This window comes from Neoarthrinium moseri (genome assembly GCF_022829205.1).
Source record: "Neoarthrinium moseri strain CBS 164.80 chromosome Unknown scaffold22_Wmoseri_CBS_16480, whole genome shotgun sequence".
Lineage (NCBI taxonomy): Eukaryota > Fungi > Ascomycota > Sordariomycetes > Amphisphaeriales > Apiosporaceae > Neoarthrinium > Neoarthrinium moseri.
Window position 1 is genome coordinate 111,321 of NW_026055136.1, and position 24,399 is coordinate 135,719.

Sequence of the window (24,399 nt, forward strand, 5' to 3'; positions counted from 1 at the left end):
CAGCAACGGTAGAAGGAATTGACCACGAGCTGGCTTGTGCACCCCCGATGGAAGTCGGCTGGCTGCATCCATCGACCCGACGACCTTCGACATTCTCGAAGCAACCCACATTTCCGCGCGTCGAACAATTGGCATTTAAAAGAATGCGCGTGCCCGACGGGTCGGCAGTGCGATGCAGGAAACCCTATCAGAACTACTGATGTATTAACTCGTTGCCATTTCATGCGGCTGTTGTGTTGTAGATGCTCCTATTAACGTCAACCAGTAGCACATTGCGCTCCGCGGTGGTAATAACTAAGCGCAGTGGTAATTTTGGTTGTTTCCTTGGAAGTAAGCTGGAAGTGGGATCGTCGTATGTGCAGCCAACTGCTTGGCCTTGCCTTCCTTCCCCTTGCATCCTTCATGCAGGCACCGGCTAGAAGCTCTTCCCGTTAAAAATAAAGAAAAGACTCGGTCCCATCTCGCCTCCCTCGGTTCGCAAGGCCTGGGCGTGCAATTATGGAGTTACCAGAGAAGGAGGGGAGAGCGAAAAAAAAAAAAAAAAAAAAAAAAAATCAGGTCAGGCCACCACGACTCTGTGCAGGATGACGTGTTCATGCGCCGGAGGGTGGAAACAAAAAAGGACTCAGCGGTCGTTGGTCAACGTGGAGATGCGCCCGTCAACAACGTGGGTATCGCATCTACACCACGAAGAGCGTGCGCGCGCTGTCTGCCAATGCGTCTGTCTCGCCCGTCCAGCAGCCACCTGTCAACGTCGGCGATACCCCGCGAATTCGTCATGCGCACTCGTATGTCGATGGTAAGGCTCATCAAACGGAAGATGAGGATTCCCACCGCCGTACCAGTAACTATTAACGGACCCGAGCCAGATCGATCTGGCGAAATTTGACAAGCGTCGAACGGCTTGGATGGGCCCCTTTGAAGAGATTGGGCCCAAGCCCGCTGGCGCCGTTTGGACCACCGCGACGCTGACCGTAACCCCACAGGCTTCGCCACCTAGCGCCCTGATGGAAGGGTCCCAAGAATCCAAGAAAGTCACTAACATGCAGTGCATGTGGTGCTACCAAGGAAGCCATTGGAGCAACAGTCACGGCGGCCAGGGCAAGCCAGGAGATGCCCTCTTGGCCGCCTGTCGAAGAGTTTCCGTGGTGATCGTACGGAGTACCTGGATCGGTGGGAGCCGGATTGACCGTCGCTCATTTGCATCAGCCTTACTTTTTTTTTTACCGCTGTCCTCACAGATCGTTTTTAGAACAGGGCCACCATTTCGGGCCCTCTGTGCTGTGCTGATCTGATCTGGCCGATCGACTCGCTCGAGACACGACACAGAAAGCTTGGCATTCGAGTTGTCTTGTGGCACCTCGCTGCTTGTCCAACATGGGACTGGCCGAACGCTGGGCGTCTAATTATCCTACGGTCACGGTCGGCTTGGCAGCCTGTCGAGGTGATCAGACTCGCAAAATGGTGGCCAAGGTGACCCTTCATGGAATGGACCTGAGAAGCTGGACATCTCATTGGCACAGCTGGCCCATTGCTACCACGAATGGTCGGCACGCTTGCACGCCCCCCTGGCGCCCTAGAGGTACCGGGACGATTCATGTCGTTCCTGGCCAATCCCTGTCAGATGCTGGCATAGCCCGTATGTAGATCCCCCTGGCGCTACTCAGGGCGAGTGACATTCTCAATGCGCCAAATCTGGTGCCGCACGCATGTCTCTCTTTATTACCGATGCAGGTACGGGCCCCCAAGCCAACGTGTGGAGATGCCTCCTGCGGTCTAGCCTCCATGTCGGCACAGGGTCTCGGGAGCCAATGATGCCCCTGAACGGCCCCAGGAGACCACAGGAAGAGGCGTGGAAACAGGAAACAAATTGAGAAGTTCCCACACCCTCCATCGGTAGTGCCAAGCCATCCATTAATCTCCCTATCCCTCCGTATTTGATCCTGCTCCTCCCTCCACCCTCTCTCTCCGAGTGATTTTGTGCTTTGTCAACTGGTTTCCATCTTCCCGGAAGCGACAAGCTAGCCACTCATTGTCTGGTGATATCTCACCAAGCCGCTCATTTGCACAGCATTCGATTCAGTGAAGGCGCTTCATTGTTGGGGTTATTTCAACTGGATTGCCACGTTCATTTCATTGCTATTGTCCGCCGCCTCGAAGTCAGCCAAAGTACATAACTAGGATCGATCCGTGACGATATTGACGACCGTTGTTCAAAAGCGTTGTTCAGATACCCCCAGCATTTTCAAGCATAGTTCGGGCGTTTCGACAAGATGAAGTACACCGCCGCTGTTCTTCTGGCCTCGGCCGCTGCCGTCAGCGCCGATTGCGCTACCACCAGTTACGAGGAGGGCGGAAACTGGTTCTGCCAGGCTGTCAACCAAATCAAGTACACGAACCTGGCCGCCAGCGGCTCCTACAAGGCCGTCAGCTCCATGTCCTCCTCTGGAGACTGCTCTTTCTCTGACAAGGCCTACTCGGGTGCCATTGCTCCCTTCGACGAGGAGGTGAGGATAGCAGCAAGCGCTCGTTGAGACCAAGTAATGCTAATATAAACTACAGCTCTCTGTCCACGTCCGTGGCCCTACCCAGCTGAAGTCGTTCGCTGTGTACAAGCCGGCCGCTACCAAGAAGCGTGCCGAGCACAAGTCTCACAGACGTCACGGCCACCAGCACCTGCACAAGAAGGCCGCCGAGGGCAAGCAGGAGGAGGCCCGCGCTGTTGGTGACGACGTTATTGCCACCATCAACGGTCAGGTTGTGTCCTGGAAGAACACCTGGGACGGAAAGACGGCCGCCGTCGCTGACTCGAAGGCTGCCGCCACTACCTACCCAGCAGCAGCCACCACTGCCGCCACGTCCAGCAAGACCACCAAGGCCGCAAGCACTGCTTCCACCTCGGCCGACTTCGACGCTGCCGGCGACTACACCCGTGTCGCGTACTACAGCGCCGAGGACCAGACCGCCGATGGCATCACTTTCCTCGGCAACTACGGTGGCCAGGGATCCGGTGTCTTTGACAAGTGAGTGAAAATCAACTCGCTGTGAACTTGTGGTTCACCGCGACTAACACGTCGATGCAGCACCTGGGGCAACAGTTTGTCTTACCTTAGCGCCGACGGTACCAGCGGTGCCGCTTCGTCCGAGATCCTCAGCAACGTTCTCGTTGGCGACAACAAGGAGTACGCCATCTTCGCTGACACCGAGTGTGCTGATGGAGATGAGGAGTGCGGATACGCCCGCCCTGGCTCCGTTGCCTACCGTAAGTAGCAGATAACTTATGATCTACGGTCTATGTATGCTAACAGGTGCTAGACGGTTTCGGTGGCGCCGACAAGGTCTTCCTGTTTGAGTTCCAGATGCCTGCCAGCGGCAAGACTGGCTGGAACGAGGACATGCCCGCTATCTGGCTCCTGAATGCCAAGATTCCCCGTACTGGCCAGTACAGCTCGTGCTCCTGCTGGGGCAACGGTGACGGCTGTGGTGAGGCTGATGTCTTCGAGGTTCTCGCCTCCGGTGACACCAAGGCCAAGTCCACCTTCCACTTCCTGAACTCCCTCGGAAGCTCCGACTACTTCGACCGCCCTACCAGCAAGTACATCAAGCTGGCCGTTGTCTTCCAGGCCTCGTCCGAGACCGCCTCGATCAAGATCATTGACGACTCGGTTGACTTTGCCTCGTCTCTCTCGGCGACCACCATTGAGTCTTTCGTCAATGATGATGGTGACAGCCTCCTGTCCACCATCATGTCCTTCCTGTCTGGTTAAATCCAAGGGTAGCATGAAAGGCCGGGTGCACGCGCGTGGTGGATGAATTTATTCCTTTTTACTTTTTTTTGGATATCGATCGTGTTTGATTCGTGTCTATTCTTGGGTGTCTTGTCTTATTGCTCCCTCAAGATCATCCTACACCTATTATATGCGCAAGCGAACCTATCAATGTCTGATTCTCACAGCATATAATGTTTGGTGTTTTGTACCCTCAGTCAAATTCAAAGTCGTTCGATAACCCCAAAGCCTACACACGAGTGGCCGCGCATCTGTTTTGCTTTCGCGCGCATGGCTGGTTCCTATCTCGTTGCCTCGCAGCTATTCCCGTAAAATTTTTCCAACAGACTGGTTATTGTTGATGGGACTCTGTCATGACCCAATTGTGCCCTCGTCGCAGTGCTTATACTCCGGTCAGATGACTTACCGGAACGTATAGTTGAATGTATAGTCAGGCGTAGACTAGGCTGTGGACCTTGAAGTGCGACGAAAGCCTAGGGAGCTCTGAACCTAGTTTGCGGCGCACCAACCTAGTAGGATGAGGACTGGCTTCAAATTTTACTCCGGCAATTGGGAGGCTTGCAGTATGCAGGGGAAATCAGCGTGGAAATCTACAGAAAAGCTTCAGTCATCTCTGACTAGTCGCATTATGCAGAGTCATCCAGAGCGACATTCCTGCTCGCATGCTGTTAATAGCGACGCGGTGGGGAATTGTTGGTTGATTGATCAGCTTGAGCAAGCAGGTCGGACGCTCGCGTTTTCGGCCTTTCGCGCGCTTACTGAGATCCTGCGGTATATATCCAAGGCTTATCGATAACCAAACCTACCTGCTCTCGCCTCTTCCCATCAACCCACCAGAAGCCGACACCCGTAACGATGTCAGCCAAGAATGCTGCCGAGCCCCTAAAGTTGGCAAACTCGAGCTAGCGTTGCCGAAATGCCGGTTTACCAGAACGCACCTGTATACTTATCGTCTCTGAACGAAGCAATGAATAACATTTCTTCGAGTTGAAAGATAACGTGAAACGGGGAAATTCCCAATGCAATCAACATTGCCAAGTTGTCGATCAGTTCGAGCCCAATATCGCGGAGACTGCATAGGTGTGCGCAACGTTCACCGTTTTCCAGGCGCTAGACTTACACGGACGGCTAACAACTAGTCGGAGTGTAAAGCCCCCGAATCAGACATAGCACAGCCTTATTAACTCACACGAGGCTCCTCCCTGGTGACCGGAATGGCCACTCACACAGCTCAATTCCTTGCATTTGCGATAAGCCTTGCGCCAAACTGCCTCGCTCAAGTGTGATTCCAAGAACCTGGGCACCTTGGCGAGCCCCCTCGGTCGGCCTATAAGACATATCGTCTTTCTTGGCCTGGGTCCCGGCCAAGCCTCACGATGCAGGAGGCTGGCTAATGCGCCGAAGAACCGTAACATCTTCGAGAAGACCCCTCCATCTGGGAGAGGTATGACGAGCTTTCCAACAGGGCGTTTTCGCCAAGGATGCGTGATCCTGATGATGCTCGTTGGCTACAGGGTCCAAAAGTGTTGAGCATTCCGGTACTTAAAGTCTTGACTATCCCATGCGGGGTGACATAGTTCTTGTCTTTGTTTACTCAGTCGCCCATGTGAACTTCTTCCCCCCTTGGCCTCGACTTGAAGAATCCGAGACCTGAGAAGCAAGATGGGGAAGCCAAATCCCCTCGACGGCCATGTCTCTGGTCAGTCCAACAGGCCCATCTCGAAGCCTGCCCACAGCTTGCCCTACGCCGACGTGATACGAGAATTGGGTGTAGACGGCGATGACGGGCTTACTACCTCAGACGCAGAGAAGAGACTCGAGGAGTTCGGAAACAATGAACTCGACAACGGGCCGGGTGTCAACCCGACCAAGATCATCATCAAGCAGGTCGCCAATGCCATGATGCTGGTCCTCATACTCGCCATGGCCGTCTCGTTTGGAATCAAATCCTGGATCGAGGGCGGCGTAGTGGCTGCTATCATCATTCTTAACGTGGTAATTGGGTAAGCCTACTCTTGAGCAGTGCGCCCCTGGATCGCGTCAGCTAATCCGACACAGGTTTATGCAGGAATACAGCGCCGAAAAGACAATGGATTCTCTCCGTTCGCTATCTTCGCCGACGTCGCATGTTGTCAGAGGCGGCCAGAACGTCACGGTACCCACGATCCAGGTCGTGCCCGGCGATATGGTCGAGCTTAAGACCGGAGACACTATCCCAGCCGATATCCGATTGACCGAGGTCATGAACTTTGAGACGGATGAGGCCTTATTGACTGGAGAGTCTCTCCCGGTCCAGAAGGTAGTCGACGAGACATTCGATCCAGAGCTGGGCCCCGGCGACAGGCTGAACGTTGCCTTCTCTTCCAGCACTGTAACCAAAGGCAGAGCAAAAGGCATCGTCTTTGCCACTGGCATGTTCACAGAAATCGGCACCATTGCCGCCGCCCTGCGCGGCGGGAGTTCCCGTATCCGAGAGCCCAAGAGAACCCCAGAGGGCAAGGTGAAGGCTCACCGACGGGCGCAGGCGTGGGCGCTCACCGGTAAAGACTTTATTGGTACTTTCCTCGGTGTCAACGTCGGGACGCCACTGCAGCGCAAGCTATCCCAGCTCGCCATTGGCCTGTTCTTTATTGCTGTGGTCTTCGCGATCATCGTGCTGGGCGCCAACCGTTTCGTGAACCAGCAGGAGGTTATTATCTACGCCGTGGCAACCGGTCTTTCCATGCTGCCGGCCTCCCTCATCGTCGTCTTGACCATTACCATGGCAGCCGGGACGAAGCGCATGGTGCAGCGCCACGTCATCGTGCGGAAGCTCAACGCTCTGGAGGCACTCGGTGCCGTCACTGATATCTGCTCGGACAAGACCGGCACCTTGACGCAGGGTAAGATGGTCGCCAAAAAGGCCTGGATACCATCACGGGGTACATACGCCGTCGGGGAAACTGGCGAACCGTTCAACCCCACGATGGGAGCATTATATTTCAACACTGGCGCACCTGACGAGGCAGACTCATCAGACGATGAGGTTCCCCCTGACCAGGATGACAGTAAATCGGCCGAGGAGCTGCTGGCAGACAATGGACCTCTGGAGGAGTTCCTCAAGGTCGCATCCCTCGCCAACCTCGCTTCTGTCTACAAGTCCCACGAGGGCGAGGGCTGGACTGCCCGAGGCGACCCGACCGAGATCGCCATCCAGGTCTTCGCCTCGCGCTTTGGCTGGAACCGCCGCGGCCTGATGGAGGGCGACGACGCCAAGTGGCAGCTGATCACCGAGTACCCGTTCTCGAGCGACGTCAAGAAGATGTCGGTCATCTTCCAGCAGAAAGGCAGCGACACCAAGTACGCCTTCGTCAAGGGCGCCGTCGAGCGAGTCCTCGAGGCTTGTGTCGACGTGGACATGGATGGGCAAGGGAAACCCACTGCGCTGACTGAGGATCTGAAGACCGAGGTTCTGGACAACATGGAGTCCCTGGCATCCCTGGGCCTGCGTGTTCTCGCTCTGGCCTCCAAGGTCCACGATGGCCCCAGCAGCACCAGCGATGAGGACCGCGCACAGGTCGAGAGCGGACTAACTCTCCGCGGCTTGATCGGTCTGTTCGACCCGCCACGTCCCGAGTCCAAGGGCGCCGTCAAGCGATGCCACCAGGCCGGCATTGGCGTGCACATGCTGACGGGTGACCACCCCGGTACCGCGCTGGCTATTGCCAAGCAGATTGGCATCGTCCCTGACCGGCTGAGCGAGGTCAGCAAGGAGATGGAGGCCGCCATGGTCACCACAGCCGCCAAATTCGATAAGCTCTCCGATGACGAGATCGACGGGCTACCCGTCCTGCCGCTGGTGATCGCGCGGTGTGCGCCTCAGACCAAGGTTAGAATGATTCAAGCGTTGCATCGTCGAAAGCTCTTCGCGGCCATGACTGGAGACGGCGTGAACGACTCGCCATCGCTGAAGCACGCCGACGTCGGTATCGCTATGGGACAGGCCGGTAGCGATGTGGCCAAGGACGCGTCGGATATCGTGCTGACGGATGACAACTTCGCCTCGATCCTGAACGCCGTCGAAGAAGGCCGCCGAATTTTTGACAACATCCAGAAATTCGTGCTGCACTTGCTGAGCCAGAACATTGCCCAAGCTTGCACGCTGCTGATCGGTCTCGCCTTCAAGGACTCCAACGACCTGTCCGTGTTCCCCCTATCGCCAGTCGAGATCATGTGGGTCATTATGGTGACGTCTGGGCTTCCAGATATGGGACTCGGACTTGAGCAGGCGGCACCGGATATCCTGGACCGGCCGCCGCAGAACCTGAAGCGCGGCATCTTCACGACGGAGCTCCTGGTCGACATGGCGGCGTACGGGCTGTGGATGGCGGCGCTGTGCCTGTCGTCGTTCTCGCTCGTGACGTACCGCTGGGGCAACGGGATCGAGGGCACCAACTGCAACGACGCGTGGTCGCCCGAGTGCGACACCGTGTTCCGGGCGCGCGCGACGTGCTTCGTCTCCATGACCTGGTTCTCGCTGTTCCTGGCGTGGGAGCTGATCCACTTCCGGCGGTCCTTCTTCCGCATGCAGCCGGGGAGCCCGCGGTACCTGACACAATGGATGCTCGACGTGTGGCGCAACAAGTTCCTCTTCTACTCGGTGCTGTTCGGCTTCGCCTCCGTCTTCGTCATCCTGTACGTGCCCGTCATCAACCACGACGTCTTCAAGCACACCGGCATCACGTGGGAGTGGGCCATTGTCATCGTCGAGGCCGTCCTGTTCTTTGGCGGCATCGAGGCCTGGAAATGGGGCAAGCGCGTCTATTACCGGCGGACGGCGAAGAAGGCTGGAGGCGGACAGCGACGGAGGCTGAGCAGCGTTGTGTTTGACGGTTATCTTGATAAGCAGGACAGCAGGCTTGAAGCTACAGCTTCTGAGGATGAGCGCCGAGCCGCAGTGGAGGAGAAGGCGTAATTACAAGACATAATTAGGCATAGAAGTATGAAGCAATGATTTAGTAATTGAGCATGTTATGAATTCACTTCAGAATATCTTAATAAGGGAGGAATTGACCGAAAGCCATGTCATTAAGAAATGCTAGATCGATGCATCAACTTTATAGATGAGGTAGAGTAAGGACGACTGGAAATGAAATATCCCACGTCGTATCGCGGATCGTGAGTGATCCTTTCACACTGATAGTGGATTGTCACTCGTAACGCACATGATATCTTTTAACTGATTTGTTTTGCTGACTTGAGCTATAATATATACAGAGAGCTTTCTTGAATAGCTCATATGATTTTACTTCGGGTATCTGTCATGTACAACTACGATGTACAAACTGTTTTGTACAACTGTTTGAGCGGTTTAGTCCGACTCTACTACGCCACCCTGGTGACCATCCGACGAGGATGGCACGTCGCCCTTGAGAGTTCCATCCGGAACGTGGCTACCATCCCAGCTGGCGGAAGTGATGGGGTTGACGCGCAGCAAGTACATGGTGTCGATCTCCTCCAAGCTGCGATCCTTGGTCTCGATCATGAAGAAGAAGACGATAAGGACAAGAGCGGCACAGCAGCCAGCAAAGACCAAACCGTACCAGTAGTCGATGGCATCGGTAATGAAACGAGTGCTGTGTCAGAGTCAGTATGAGTTTTCATTATGATGTGATCAGAGACGGGGGTCCTTACAAGAAAGAGATCATGAAGTTCCAGAACCAGTTGGAGGCAGTGGCCAGAGCCATGCATGGTGCTCGGTAACGTGCAGGGTACATCTCGGCGACGGCAGCCCACACAATGGGACCCCAGGTGGTCGCGAATGCAGCGATGGCCAAGCAGGAGAAGACGATGAGAACCGAGCCAGCAGCAGGAGTTCTGGAGGGGTCCTCATGGTCGAGCGAGTACTGACCGACGAAGGCGTAGATGAAGAAGCAAATCATCATCCAGCCAGCACCCGCGATAAGAGCCTTTCTGCGTCCAACCTTCTGCACAACGTACAGACCGGCGAAGGTACAGACCACGTTGACGGTACCGAGGATGATCTGAGTAACGTAACTGTTGTCAAGGCCGGTGGCCGCGAAGACGGTAGTACCGTAGTAGAAGAAGAAGTTGGCACCGGTAAGCTGCTGGCCCATCTGGAGAATTATACCGAGGATGGTTCGGTAAAGCATGCGAGGACCGGTGAAGATCTCAGTCAACTTGGCCTTGCCGGAAGCCTTCTCCTCATCCAGCTTGGCGCGGATCTGGGAAAGCTGGTCGCTGACGGAACGGTGGTGGGGGTCGACTCCAGCAAGACCGGCGATAGTCTGGCGGGCCTCCTCCTCACGACCACGCGTGAAGGCAAACCGAGGGGACTCGGGGAGGAACAGCACGCCAACTCCCAGGATGAGAGCCCAGAGGAAACCGAGACCGTTGGGAATACGCCAAGAGCTGCTGTTGAGCTTGGCCTCGGTACCGAAATCAACCATGTTGGAAGTCCAGATACCGAGGGTGATGAAGAGCTGGTAGGTTGAGACCAGAATACCACGGATCAGAGCCGGGGCACTCTCGGATTGGTACATTGGGACGACGACACTCAGGGAGCCGATAGAGACACCGGTGACCAGGCGACCGATGGCGAACTGGTACCAGACGTGCTCGGAGGAGATCTCGATGACGGTTCCAACACAAGCCCACAAAGCAGACACGCAGATGGCCATGCGGCGTCCAAGTGAATCGGCAATGTTACCAGCAACTAGAGCTCCAACCAAACATCCTACAGGAAGCAGACCGGTGATAGTACCCTGGCGGGTGGCGCTGAACTCGTACTTTCCAGTGGCCTCGTTAAGTTGACCGAAGCGCTCGGCAAAGTCATGCATCAAGAAGAAGCCGGAAATCTGACCACTGAAGAGGGCGTTGGTTAGCAGATGCCAAGGCACCTGGGCATGGTTATTGGGTGTCTTACCTGACGTATCCGAACATGAAACCACCAATACTGACGACAATACCGAGGAAGACCGCCTTGAAGGTGACTCTCTGGTGCTTAGCAGCCGGCACGGTCTCCTGCTCAGCCTTGACCCCATTGGAAGGGGAGTTTGAGGATTCGACCTGATCGGCCTGGCGCTTGAGGAACGGCATCTTGTCAAGTCTCCTGTGAATAAACGGATGGAAGGACTAAAACACCAGGAACTGGATGTTGGGGAAGCAAAGTCGGGGGAGGAGAGGAGGAGAGGAGAGCTTTTAAATATGGGCAACTCTAACGACGGGTACCCACGATGGCCCTCGGGGCTCCGCGTGCCCACACAGGAGATGTTGCGTGAGAGTACCGCGACTCGTGGGGCTCGTGGATATCTTCTAGACGTCACACTACGAAGTACCAAGGGAATGGGACAGGGAAACGAGTCTTGGGACCTGCTCACCCAGCCGGGTAGTATGGGGACTGGCGGTGGATTTGCATTAGGACGCAGCTGATCGGGGACCCTTGGCCATGTCGGCCGTTCCGGGTTCTGCCGTCACGTCACTCGACCGCAGGCAGCCCATAATAGTATATCAAACCTTTTTTTTTTCCCTTTCCGCTTGGGGGCGGTTTTTTTTTTTTATTCCCTCGAGCGATCATAGAGAAGTACCGGTGCTAACTGGCGGTTTGGCGACGCACGCCGAGTCACGGGGGACCCACCGTGTTTCCCGATTTGGACCACGCTTGCCTCGTTTTCAGCCCTATCGTGAGCAGCTCTTCGACGACGTCCCTTCCTCTTCCTGAACCTCCAATCTCTCCCGCGACTTTGCGAAAAGAGCTGCCCCCATCGCCAGACCGAGGAATTATCGCGGATTGCCAATTGATTGTAATCTCGGCCGTTCTCAGCAAGCAAAACAGCCAGAGAGCGGTGGGCTTCTTAGGGTGACCGAGTAATGAACCGAGAGTCGGTCCTGTTATGGATCAAAAGCGGCTCTGCTGCTTTATCAGATAAGCTCGAGCCTCGCGTCTCAGCGCTGCCGTCTGCCGTTTCGGGCGGCCCTGGATTGGCGAGCTCGCGCATTGACGTCATGCTCGACCGACAATCTTGCGGTCGCGGGCAGAGAATTTTAGAGTTTTGCAGATTTTCGCCCGCGCCCAGTCGCCGGGCCTCTGGTGTCTTTGCCTGCCACGGTGTTGCCATTGTCGCGTAGCCGTCTTGGCCTTGGCCACCCAGAGGTCGCTACCAGTAGCGATCACCCGATGGACGGCTCTCCCGGCCCCTTACCGGGCGCCGTTGAGGGAAACTGTGGTTCCGTAATTCTCTGCGACGCCACGAGCCGTCAACAGATCCATGAATCTCGAAAACCCCCGAGCTGGGTGGGGGCCTGCTCCGTAATAGTTGCTCGATATTTCTGCACGATGGGTACCACCGCACGGCATCGTCTTCGGCCTCTCTGGGGCTCCATGGGCCCTGGGTAATAACCCACTAATTAAAGCGCTCCATGCATGGTTGGGAATGAGGAGCAAGAGGAGACTCCTCGGGGTCGTGTGATCACGCAGAAATCTCCCCGGGGATTGCGGGCGTGCTTTCGCGGAGTAGGTATGGGACGAGGGGATCTCGAGGTCCGAGAGCACCACCGTGGCCAGATGGACTGAGGTCTTGATGCAGCTCGTGAGTGGGTCCGGATGTCGTTATACATAGTACATAGTATCCTTCGGGTTGGCCTTCTAGTCCGGGACGACGAGACCACAAAACACATGATGGCGCCCGCCACCGGTTACCCTACTCGCATTCTGTAGGCTTTTTTTTTTTTTTTTTTTTTGCCTTTACTCTGTCGGTTGCAAATGGAACGGTTTTTTCCCACAGGAAAGTCCCAGACGCTATTCCCGTCGACTAAAGCCGAGCTACATCCTCAAGACTACCGTAGCAGCACTACTGACTTAACTACCGCCTAATGTATCTGCATACCATTCCATGTATCCCCATCTGCGGCCACTGGCGAGATGGGGATTAGAGGGTCGCTACGATCCTGGCCTTTCGCCATCTCGTACTGCCGAGTAACATCATGCCAGAGTTTCGTGATCCGGCTGATGAGCTTCCTATTGTCGATCATGTGCGCTGTCGTGGCCCATTGAACATATGAGCGAACATTTGCGCTGTTCGACCACCTGTGTTGAGGTGCATCTGATTGCATGAGCATGCATGCATGCAAGCCCAGCACACGAACCGTTGCATCCAGTGGCACGCAGGGTCGTATCGCCCGCAGCGTGTTGCATGGCTTGGGCAGGTGCACCGGCCGACGGAAATCTTCGCGTTATCCCCTATCCTACCAACAATTGAGGCCAATTCATGAGGCACGTATCACCAGACATCGTGCTACCTTTACATATCCCCTGAACAAGGTCTGGGAATGCGGCAAGCCCCCTGTTCACGTCCGCCCTGGGCCGTTATCCAATCAGGATCGGAGCTACGTTGGCATCCTTCCGCATCTGGCTTGATCTGGCTGTTCTGGCGATGTGGAGTAAATAGAACATTCTAGCCCCGAAAGAGCTCTCTACAGTGCCACAGCACATAGTTACGCCTGCCTCGAGGTAGCAGGATTTCTTTTGTACCTGCTAAAGCCCAATTTCTCGGTTTAATTGCCGTTCATTCATCTACTGTCTTTGAAAATGTCACTTAGTATACCCAGGCATTCGTCAATTTGAAGGGAGTTATCTCCCAGTACTACGCCAGAAGACTGCGGTCGATCGATAGACCACCGGGGAAACGTGTCTGACCGGCGTCCAGGGACTTGGCTCGAAGTGGGCCGGCGGTACGATGGCGTGTTTGTTGTGCCTACATTGAGTCCAAAGGTGGTAATACATCAGGTGGCGATGCATTCTTGAGCATTGACGCGCGACATCGTAGTATAGAGATACTTGATCAAATTGAGTACATGGGCGGTTTTTTACGACGCAAATAGAAATATAGCGTGCCTTTGCATTAATCAAAAGGTTGAAGAACACGTCCTGCTTGCATCTCAAGTGTATTTTTGCGAAATATGAACCACTTGCTACGGTTATTGATTGGTTTCTGCTTCGCTCTTTGGGAGTGCCTCGTTCGCTTTGCAATGCGTGTGTTCCGGCGGATCATGTTCAGTCAACCCTTGGATATGTAAGACAATAATATCGCCATGCTGATCTATGATGTTGACGGATATGGCTTGGTCGTCAGTTCGAGCATCTACCCGGATCGGCCCCTCAAGAATTGAGGAGGTTTATATCCTGGTCATTAATTGATCTTAATCGTCACGGACTATAATCATCCAGAGTGGCCTATCGCGACTGAAATACTGTGCTACCGTCGTGTAACATTTATGAGGACTCCAGTACTAAAAATATCAAGATTTTTTGTTGATAGAGATTTAGACCTGCAATCCGGTAATTATTAGAATCCAAGAAGGAGTGTTTCGGCATATGTCTCATCCCTCCGCTCTCTGATCGCTTTTCCTTCATCAATTCATATTGTTGATAGCATGGCTCACTCTTGAACGCAAAGACACTTCTTGCTCTCAATCAATCATGGTGCTCTAAGAGTATTGCCCCAATCCACACGGCAAACGTTCGATCCTACGGGCGGCATAAGAATGTGGATATTTATGATTGAGAATGTTGTCTACTGGGCATAGAGTCGTCCATAACTCGAGGTTCTAGTGCCCAACAATGGCGGCATATGTGCCAAGTCCAGAATTAGCATACAGTCATGTGACTGCTTCTTGTAGAATTAACCAAAACTGCTAGCATACTACTAAGTTTACGACAGCCTCTAAACAAGAGAAAAAGAAAACCATCGTAGACATCTTCCAAGTCGATGGCAAGGCTCTGAATATCACGAATATTTATTGTCTCAATTGGGCCCCTCAAACCGTAGCCAGGTAGATCCAAGAACGTCTACAACATGAAAACGCGCCCGCGAATCACCACCATCCTACCCTGTTCCGATATGGCCTCTGCCATCCAGTTCTTCATCCGTTTGGGCTTCACAGCTCCAACTCAGGCACAGCTCAGTGAGTGGGACCAATATCTTTGTCTATCTCACCCCAACGGATCCGACATCCATCTCCGCCAACTCGGAATGGACGAGGAAGGGTGGCTGGTGCCGACCAAGAACTCATTCGGCATCTACGTGTATTCTGAGGACGTGGAGGCCCTGGGTGTGGATTTTGCCGACGAAATCATCGAGGCGGGCAAGAAACCCGAGGTGAAAGAATGGGGTCTGCTTGAGTTCAGCGTGAATGGACCTGATGGATGTCTCGTCCGAGTTGGGTGGCCGGCCGATGAGATTGAGAAGAAAGCGGCGGCCTGAACATGTTTCTCTATCCGGCAAGTCAAGCCTTCTCCACTGGTCCTAAGATCTTTTTTGGCCGTCTGACCCTTTCGCTTCTCGGGGGTTAGGGGCTGCTGAATACCAACGTATCAGTACAAAGTATCAGTGAATAGCAAGAATGTGCATTACCAGACAAAGCATCTTTCTCCACATAGATAAAGTCGCATATTTCTGCAACGTGCACCGACTCCAGCCCGGTGGACTTTCTTTATCTGACGGCCAACCATCCGCAAGGGTTTCCTCGAGGAGGCTCGCGGCGCATCACTGAGTTCGAACTTGGAGCCGGCGGGTCTCGCCTGTTTGACGGCAACTATAAATACATTGAGTCCACCGAACGTCAGATCGCCGCTCTCTATGGCGGTAAGATAGCGTTCCTCTACTACTCAGAATTTAGGCTAACATGACCCATCATGACTGCGGTAGCACGCCCTGGTGACACCACATTCTCTCCACTGGGCTTCCCGAACCGGCCTATAATAGCATCCTGCTGTCCCAAGCTGCCCGGGTTAACGAATTTCATGTACAAGTAGCGGTATTTTAGGAGTTGCATGTTTTGTTCACTTTGTTCTCAACTGTCACAATAGAGACGGAATGCGAACATGACCACCGCGGGACTGCGTGGTTTACCAAGGCCTTCTCAGTAAGCAATCGCACTGAGGCAATTCAAAATATGATTTGGCCTGGAGTAGAGTGAAATCGTTTCGCAGCCTCGCAGGGCCGCACATAGAAGTCTATTACCTGAGCCTAGCCTTCCTCCCTGCCCTACCAACCACCCACCTAGTCTATCATGGAACTTCTGGGTCCGAGGGGGAGTGGAATGTATAATATGCTGAAATTAAAATCGAAGCCCCGGGGAGGGAAAAATCACTGGTATCACGTCTCTCCCTCTGTCTCTATCCCCCCTTGCGCGTCATCGCCATCGCCATGCCCGCAGAACTACGACTTCTCCCGGGGCAGGTTGGCGGCCTCGGCGGGCTCGGGCTCGTGAGCGTCGTGCTTCTTGTCCTTTTCCTTGCCCTTCTTCTTGGAATCCTTCTCCTTCTCCTTCTTGATGGCGGCCTCGGCGACGAGCTGCTCGAACGCCATGTACTCGCCCTCCTCCTCGGGCGATCTCTGGGCCTGTGAAAGGGGAACGGAGGTGTTAGTTGTCTGTGCTTACTTACTTCCTTTTCAAGAAGGGACCGGAGAAGACATACCTTTGAGCAGATGTCGGCGATCAGCACCAGCGCCTGGGCTCTCTCCAGCCGCTTGTTCAGCGGCACCTTCTTGTCGTTCAGGACGCTGTCGCACACGTCGCGCAGCACGCTCTGGATCTCGAACTTGGACCCCCTCCAGGCCGCCGTGAGGATCTTGCCGGTGACCCGCCTCTCGTACTCGACCTTCTTCTCGTCGGTCCAGTCGTCGCCGCCGGCCTGCTCCAAGCGAGCCATCTCCTCCATGGTCTGCTGAGCGTCCAGCGCGCTGGAGATGGTGTTCCAGGTGTCCTTGACCAGGGTGCCCTTGTCGCGCATGCGGCTGAAGAAGCCGCCGATGCCCAGGAACTTCTGGCTCTTGAGCAGGCCGGTGGCCTTGCTCATGTAGACCTGGCCGATGGCGTGCAGGATGTCGAGGCCGAAGCTCTCCATCTTCAGGTTCTCGACCTCGATCCGGATCTTCTCCTGGAAGGCGTGTGTGACGTCGGGGCCCTTGTCCGTCTCGGTCCACACGCTGATCCGGTCCTGCAGCTTCTGGACCAGGTTGCTCACGCGCTCCTCGCGGATCTTGGCGCGCTCCTTCTCATAGGCGGCCAGCTGCTCGCGCTGCTCCTTGCTGAGACCCCCCTTCTTCTTTTCCTTCTTGCGCAGCTCCTTCTCCTCCTCCGTCTGGCCCGCCAGATGCGTGTCGTCGCTCGGCCGGTCCATGAGGGCCGGGCGGATGGGTATGGCGTGCCTGGAGGGGGTGGATGCGCCGCTCGGGGCGGGCGACTTTTCGCGTTTGTAGGGCGGCGGCGCAGCCGGTTCCGGGGCAGTGCCCGCAGACGCCGCTTCGGCCTTCTTCGTCTCCTTTTCTTCTTCGACGTGGACGGCGGGGACCTTTGGTTCTGCGGCAGGGGCCTTGGCGTCCGTAGCAGCCGACTCCTTGGCGCTCTCGCGCATGGCGTCCTCGGTGCCGGGGAACTCGTCGTCACCGCCAGCGGCGGCGGCGGCGGCAGCAGCAGCGGCGGCCTCCTCCTCCTCCTCACCGGACATGGTGATGTCCATGGTGGCGGTCAGGTCCTTCATCAGGCTGATCTCGCCGACCCAGTCGATGAAGGCGTCGCCCCCGAAGATGCTGGAGAAGAACTCGGCCGGGTCGACGAAGCCGTCGCCGGGCTTGGCGCTGTCCTTGCCATACTTGTCGTACGCGGCGCGCAGCTCCTTGTCGGACAGCACCTGGTAGGCCTCGCCGATGACCTGAAACTTCTCGTGGGCGGTGGGGTCGTCGGGGTTCTTGTCCGGGTGGTGCAGGATGGCCAGCTTGCGGTAGGCCTTCTTGATCTCGATGTCGGTGGCGGTGGGCTTGACGCCCAGGGCGTCGTAGTATGCGGTATCTGCCACCATGTCTGCCGGTGTATGTCCTCTCTCACTCTCGCTCACTCGCGCTCTCTGGTGTCTTATCTGTGCTCTTCCGCGGTGTGAGCCTTGGGTTTATCGCGTAGTCGACGGGGTCGGGTGACGAATGCGCCGAATTTCTTTTCCCACGATGACCCGCGATTTGGGGGGGGACACTATGGATGTACAGCTAATCAGCGTGGGGCTTAGCTTCCAAGGCTCCCGTTGCTGGCCCCCGGTGGCGCTTGGGATAATCAAATACAAGTTGTACTTTGGTACTCTGAGGTGCTGTCTGGCGGAACGATGTGAACAAGTGTCCAAGGGAAAAGAAAAGAAAAGATACCAAGTAAGTTCAGCAGGAGAAAGATGACCAGTCACTGTTTATTTATCCCATCGATGTTTTGTCACCCATCGCAAATCCGGACGATTGGCCGCCTGAGGATCGGCAGCACGGCACAGCCTTGGCTGGGCCCCGGGGGGATTACGTCAAGCCTGGGGGCCTTTCTGCGCAATACCGACCAACTTTTCAGACATCAGTAATGGGTGGGTGCAGGATGCCACTTGTCCAAGCTCGATCTAATGTGACCCGAAGAAGTTCGCATATAATATCGACTGGTCCCAAGTGCGTTGTATATACTACGTAGTTGGTGTTTTACCGTAAACAATGTCCTAGATACCCAGGGTTTCTATATCCAGTACCAAGTGTTTGGGTTCCCTCACCGCCTGAGCAAAATCAACAACACCCAGCCCGACCGTGGACTGGACTGAGCTTGTGATAGCGCGGGGCACGCGTTGTGTTGCGTTGCGTTGCCAGGACAGGCAGGACCCTGGACCCCACTATGAGTTCGTATCAAGGCGCTTCAAAGCCACGTGCATGCATACCTCTCAATAGTCCTACTAGAGAGCCCGACTTGGGAACATCATAGCTATTGATTGAATGCCTCAGAAAATCACAGGCTGGTCAACGATCAGATCCGTTATAATACCACGGGTCATACGTATCTAAAAGTACGCTGCGCGCCTAAATTGGGATAACTGCACGGAGTATATCACAGCGGCTTTCCGGTCACCCTTTCGCTGAGGCACTCCTAATCAAACTCGGACGCGAAAATTCTTGGTGGCTTTGGTTTCTGCTTTATTTCATTACGAGTTGACGTTTCAATTGCTGCTCAAGCACTTTTCAGCAAAAAAAAAGTCCAACTACATGTCTCCAGGCGGAGATGTCGTGAAGAAAATATGCCCGCTTGCATGCCCTTAGCCCCCTTTTGTTTGTCGGCATGTGTCTACTGAACCCCTCCCGCCTTCATTCTCTCAAAGCACTGTCTGTAGGCAGTGTGGATCTCGGGCACGGTGATTCCGTACTCCTTGAGCTTCTTCTCCAGCTTGGTCGTGTCCAGCAGGCAGTTGCTTCGGCCCGCCTTGATGACCTTGGCCTGCTCCTCGACCGAAAAGTTCTTCCAGGTAAAGTCCGGGCGGATGATCTCCTTGAAGAGCGAGAGCACCTCGTTGTGGCTGATGGCACCGGGGTTGGTAAAGTTGTAGACGCCCGTGTCCTGGTGCTCGGCCATGACGATGGACGCGGGGAGGAGGTCGGTGAGGATCGAGTTGCTGTTCGGGATATCGACGACGCGCTCGTACTTGCTGATCTTGGTCACAAAGTTCCGAGAGTGGAGGTCGTCCGAGACGGGCATCCGCAGACGCAGGATGAGGCAGTTCTTGTAGAACTTCATGACCTAAAGAAGGGAGGTTAGTTGGGCATCTGGCACGCCACCCATCCGGGGAGCTTACCTCCTCAACGTGGCCCTTTGTCTCCGAGTAGAAGCTGCCCTTGAAGTTGGCAGGGTCGGTCTCGGTGTAGCCGGGGCCGCCAATGGGGTGGGCGTCATCGTAGTGGTAGATGCAGCCGGTGGCAAAGACGGTGATGTGGATGCCGGCCTGGAAGCAGCAGTCGGTCAAGTTGAGGGTGCCGATGACATTGGACCGCATCGTCTCCTCCTTGTGGTCCTCGCACCAGTCGACATTCGGCCGTCCGGTCGACCCGGCGCAGTTGAAGACGTGGGTGGGCTTGTACTTGTCCAGCACGGCCTTGACGGCCTCGCGGTCCTCCATCCTGACGGTTGTGGTGTAGACCTCCTTGCCCTGTGCCTGCAGGAGGGCCTCCAGGTGGCCGGCGACCCATCCCTTGCCTCCCCAGATGAGGTAGACATTCTTCGAGGTTCCGTTGGCCGTCATCGTGTTCGTGTGGTTGTGTCCGGGGGGGACCGCGGTGGACAGTATGGTATCTGGGGGAGCTTGTGTAAGTCTTGCGGGTTCGGCCGACAGCGCGCGACAATGGAGAGGAAGGACAGAACGACGGATAGTTATAGACACAGGCCAGCTGAGGGGAGATGAAGCGGAAGGGAAAGCAATACGCAGGTCTCACCTTTGTAGTTCCACCGAGGGTGAGACACTCAAATGGTCGTCTGGGTGGCGGTCGCTGGCCGGGTGGGTCTGGGGACGCGTATAGCTCCGTTCTGCGCTTGATTGACCAAGCACAATGCGCAGCACGTTGCTTCTTTCGTGGTGTCTGCTTGCTTTGCGGGATATTGTCAAAGCTGTCAAGTTGTCAAGACAAGAATGGCAGGACCGCGGTCTCGCCCGAGCGCCCTCTCTTTCTTTGCGGATTGATGATCAGGTCGAGGCGGGGAACCTTGAAGCTATCCATGGTCTGGTCTGTAGCGACTGGGAGTTGCAGTTGCACCTTTTCACCAACACGGGACGTCGGCAGCTACGGCTACCAACTGGATGTGCACGGGGAACGAACTAAGTTCAATTACTTGTGTCGGGCAGGTCAACCAGGAAAGGGATTGTCGCATCCAATTACTTTCACCGCCCCGAGAGCGACCAACCGAGTCCCGAGGGACACGGGTCCCCGAAGCCCTTGCTGCGCCGCCCATCCTGTATGCATGCCTACCTACTTGGACATCGCGGTATAAAGATGCAGTCACGCAGTCGTGCTTGGCCATATTCACCCCAGACTGTCGGAGTCGCATTCGATGTAGGGACTGCCGCTAGGTGCGCGAAAAGGATCGAGCCACATGGGAGCCGCGCAACTAGTTTCCACGCTGCATTATTAACCCCGCGAACCATAGTGAGTGTACAACACAGATACGGACGCAGTGCGACGCACCAACCACTGAAATGTGAATGCCCAAAGCTGTGTGTGCATGCCCGGTAGAGGTGCAGTGGGCAGTTGTCCTATGAGACGGCTGAGGTAGATGCGGGCAGTACGATGGCAGCACGCAGGCTTGTCCTTGTCCGGTGTCAGTTACTCCTGACTGGAGTCTGCATCAGGCATGGTCTTGTATTGGATTGCTGCGCTGCAAGTTGCTGTATCTCAGGTGTAATGCCAGCCATGGGCTGGTGCGACTTTAGGCATCTATCCATAGCATTCTTTTCTTCATCAGCTGTGCAGCGAAAGTATAGCACGCCTAGGTATAAATGTACATGTATGTACGGCATCATGATGCACATACGCAATACATGCGCCCGGATGTTAACCGACTCTTCGGTGTGGCCATTGGCCAATGGAGGGGGCGTTGAGTGCTGCACCAGTGCCCGATGCAGTAAAGACCCAAGTTGCCAGCAGGCCCCCCGCGAGCTTCAGGGTGCTTGGGGTGCAGAAGGCCCCTGACGGTCCTGGGCAGCCCGCCCAACCGCCTGCTGATCAGCTACAGGCTAAATAACGGGCCTTGGGCCACGGCACGTTGGCGGATGAAATTAATCCGTCGTCGACTCCTTGCTACCGGGGACGGACTTTGACGACGTGATAATTCTCCTGTCCGCTACAACAACTGACGGGGAAACAGACCGTCTTTCTTGATTGCCAGGCAACCTCCTTTGCTTCCCCGACGCGCTCCCCAAGGACCCTCCCTGCGCCTGCATCAGTCCTCAACGACTTGCGCAGCTTCTGAGCTGCCCGCGCAGAGTTCCACTTTGCAATTTCCGCCCTCAACCCCCTGAACCTTTGCGGTCCAGAAAAAAAAATATTTTAAAGAAAGTTTTTATCACAGTACGCAAAGATGCCTTCCGTAAAGAGCATCCTCTACTACATGTTCCACCCGGAACAGCTCCGGTCCATGATACAATGGCAAGTCTGCGCCCGCGCCCTCGTCGCTCGGCCGAGCACTCTGCTAACCCCCTCCTTACAGGAAGGTCTGGCACGAGCCCGTCTACCGCCGTGATCCCTCGAAAGAGTCCGACACCCTCAAATCATGCTTCCACTACCTCGACCTGACGAGCCGGAGCTTTTCGGCCGTCATCCAGGAGCTGAATCCTGACATGCTCGTGCCGATTGCCCTGTTCTACCTCGTGCTGCGCGGTCTTGACACCATTGAGGATGATATGACGATACCCCTCGAGAAGAAGGAGCCCCTTCTCCGTGGCTTTGACAAGCTCATGAAGATTGACGGCTGGACCTTCACCGAGAACGGCCCCAACGAGAAGGACCGCGAGCTGCTCGTCCACTTTGACGACATCATCGCCGAGCTGAAGAAGATCAAGCCAAACTACTACGAGATCATCGAGGACATCACCATCAAGATGGGCAATGGCATGGCAGACTATGCCATCAAGGCCGAGAATGGCGAGGGAGTCGAGACCGTCGCAGAGTACGAGAAGTATTGTCACTATGTCGCCGGCCTGGTTGGCGAGGGTCTGACAAGGTTGTTCGTCGCCGGAGAGTGGGCAAACCCTGCGCTCAACGACCGCCCCGAGCTCACCGAGAGCATGGGGCAGTTCCTCCAGAAGACCAACATCATCCGCGATGTCCATGAAGACTTCGAGGATAAGCGGCGCTTCTGGCCCACCGCCATCTGGAGCAAGCATGTTGACAAGTGGGAGGACTTGTTCAAGCCAGAGAACAGGGAGAAGGCACTGCAGTGCAGCTCAGAGATGGTGCTGAACTCGCTCAAGCATGCCGACGAGTGTCTGTTCTATATGGCTGCCATCCGCGAACAGAGTGTTTTCAACTTCGTCGCCATTCCCCAGGCCATGGCTATCGCCACGCTTGAGCTGGTGTTCAGGAACCCAGCAATCTTCGAAAGAAATGTCAAGATCACCAAGGGCGATGCTTGCCAACTCATGATTGAGTCGACACAAAATCTCAGAGTCCTCTGCGACGTCTTCCGGAAATACGCCAGGAGGATAGCGAAGAAGAACGACCCCAGGGATCCAAATTTCCTCGAGATCAGCTCCGCATGTGCCAAGATCGAACAGTTCATTGAGACTCTGTTCCCCACACAAGACCCCAAGAAGATTGCTCTGGTTCAGAAGAATTCCAATTCCGAGGACGAGGAGAAGATGGACCCCTGGGAGGGCCTCATCCTCGTTGGTTCCGTGTTGCTAGCTTTGTTTTTGATTTCAGCTTTGATGGTTAGTGACATGTCCCCTCTGTCGGTTGCGTTGTATAGACTAACGTTTTCGCTCAGATCGGCGCTGCATACCTCATGGGTGCTAGATTTGACAAGATGTTCAGCGGAGAACCGTCAAGCCTCGTGCCAGCCGGCTCAAAACCGACGACATCATTACTCGGAGACCACGACGAGTTATAGTTATGACGTGTATACTAATGATTTCTTCTTCGGTCTTGGCGCATCATCCCTGAGGCATTCTCTGCATTTCGGGGCCGCGACGAGGCTGGGCTGCCGGGCCAAATGGATTAGGGCAGCCTTCAGGGCCTAATCACTTACATATGAGATCTCGCGGTCGAATATAATCGGTCTAAGCAACGACAACTAATGAATTTTAATATATACCACGCAGAACACGCCTGGGAAGTATGCGTGTATGCCAGCTCCGTTTGTCTCGACTGATCTTCTTGTGACAGCCACTGCATGCATCAAGCCGACAGGGAAGCCGGGAATGGAGGGAGAGAAGACCTTGTCCAAGGAACGAACGGACCTAGCACGGATGTCAAATTACAATTCAGTCCTCCTAATGACTGTGGTTGTGCCGAGAAGTGCTGATATTGAAACGCGAGGAGTACCGACCTCATGAGGTCGTAGGCACTCGGTGTTTGGCTCCTCCTATTTTTCTGTGGGATGGGCTGAGCGCCTTGGATCGCGGACATACCTTATCCTCGTTGGAGGATTTCCCATCAAAGTTCCTGCGATGGGCCGCAATGCTTGTTTTGTGTCTGTATGCAACTCCGTGAAGTCCTATGTAGACCTCCAACCCTTCCACACAAACTCGTCCCTGAAACGCAGAGCCACGATCCCACCGCAAAGCAACCGAGCAATGTGACGTCGTCTTTGTCCATCCTAGATAGCTCACTGGTTTGACTCCAAACCCAGGACTGCCTGCGCCTCCCTTAGGTAGGGTAGGAATGAGGAGAAAGAATTCAATCAACTTTTTGCATTATGCGTTCCACGTCCTCGCGGTCCTATTGTGCTGACTACAAAATCAAATCAATCCGATGCTCAGGAGCTTCTCCACACTTTTCGCCCCCTTCCCCCCTGGGCATTCGTAGGGGGGCGGATTTCTGTTTTCATAACGCCAAGAGCAGAGCGTCTCCCTCACAGCTGTCTCGTCTCAAGTTGCTTGCGCGTTGCACGTTTGATCCCGGACACGCAAAGCCCGCCGCCCGTCCTCCAACAACCGTTGCGTCCGTCTACAGATCGGCAAGTGGGTGGGTTAGGCACTCGGGGCTCGGTCTTTCGGTCCTTTCTTGCTCTCTTAGTCACAGTCTCTCTCGTTGCCCCTTTGATGCCCGTTGGAGCA

The 24,399-nt window shown here is 55.1% G+C and overlaps 7 protein-coding genes across 7 annotated transcripts; 4 read left to right on the top strand and 3 right to left on the bottom strand.

Annotated features, from left to right (window-relative positions):
• Window positions 1-2,273: 2,273 nt before the first annotated feature.
• Window positions 2,274-3,767, top strand: JN550_006350 (uncharacterized protein; the record flags this gene model as incomplete). Its single annotated transcript, XM_049318079.1, has 4 exons — window positions 2,274-2,507; window positions 2,563-3,023; window positions 3,084-3,262; window positions 3,316-3,767. 4 exons carry the CDS (start codon window positions 2,274-2,276, stop codon window positions 3,765-3,767), a joined length of 1,326 nt encoding a protein of 441 aa, XP_049171569.1.
• A 1,683-nt stretch (window positions 3,768-5,450) lies between these two features.
• JN550_006351 (uncharacterized protein) lies at window positions 5,451-8,742 on the top strand (the record flags this gene model as incomplete). The annotated part of the gene is made up of 2 exons (XM_049318080.1): window positions 5,451-5,791; window positions 5,847-8,742. 2 exons carry the CDS (start codon window positions 5,451-5,453, stop codon window positions 8,740-8,742), a joined length of 3,237 nt encoding a protein of 1,078 aa, XP_049171570.1.
• A 396-nt stretch (window positions 8,743-9,138) lies between these two features.
• On the bottom strand, window positions 9,139-10,886 carry JN550_006352 (uncharacterized protein; the record flags this gene model as incomplete). Its single annotated transcript, XM_049318081.1, has 3 exons — window positions 9,139-9,403; window positions 9,462-10,652; window positions 10,714-10,886. 3 exons carry the CDS (start codon window positions 10,884-10,886, stop codon window positions 9,139-9,141), a joined length of 1,629 nt encoding a protein of 542 aa, XP_049171571.1.
• A 3,800-nt stretch (window positions 10,887-14,686) lies between these two features.
• JN550_006353 (uncharacterized protein) lies at window positions 14,687-15,049 on the top strand (the record flags this gene model as incomplete). Its single annotated transcript, XM_049318082.1, has 1 exon — window positions 14,687-15,049. One exon carries the CDS (start codon window positions 14,687-14,689, stop codon window positions 15,047-15,049), a length of 363 nt encoding a protein of 120 aa, XP_049171572.1.
• Window positions 15,050-16,006: 957 nt separating this feature from the next.
• On the bottom strand, window positions 16,007-17,649 carry JN550_006354 (uncharacterized protein; the record flags this gene model as incomplete). The annotated part of the gene is made up of 2 exons (XM_049318083.1): window positions 16,007-16,189; window positions 16,267-17,649. The coding sequence occupies 2 exons, from the start codon at window positions 17,647-17,649 to the stop codon at window positions 16,007-16,009; spliced, it is 1,566 nt and encodes a 521-aa protein (XP_049171573.1).
• A 1,274-nt stretch (window positions 17,650-18,923) lies between these two features.
• Window positions 18,924-19,872, bottom strand: JN550_006355 (uncharacterized protein; the record flags this gene model as incomplete). Its single annotated transcript, XM_049318084.1, has 2 exons — window positions 18,924-19,373; window positions 19,429-19,872. 2 exons carry the CDS (start codon window positions 19,870-19,872, stop codon window positions 18,924-18,926), a joined length of 894 nt encoding a protein of 297 aa, XP_049171574.1.
• Window positions 19,873-21,701: 1,829 nt separating this feature from the next.
• JN550_006356 (uncharacterized protein) lies at window positions 21,702-23,231 on the top strand (the record flags this gene model as incomplete). Its single annotated transcript, XM_049318085.1, has 3 exons — window positions 21,702-21,754; window positions 21,831-23,052; window positions 23,109-23,231. 3 exons carry the CDS (start codon window positions 21,702-21,704, stop codon window positions 23,229-23,231), a joined length of 1,398 nt encoding a protein of 465 aa, XP_049171575.1.
• Window positions 23,232-24,399: the final 1,168 nt, after the last annotated feature.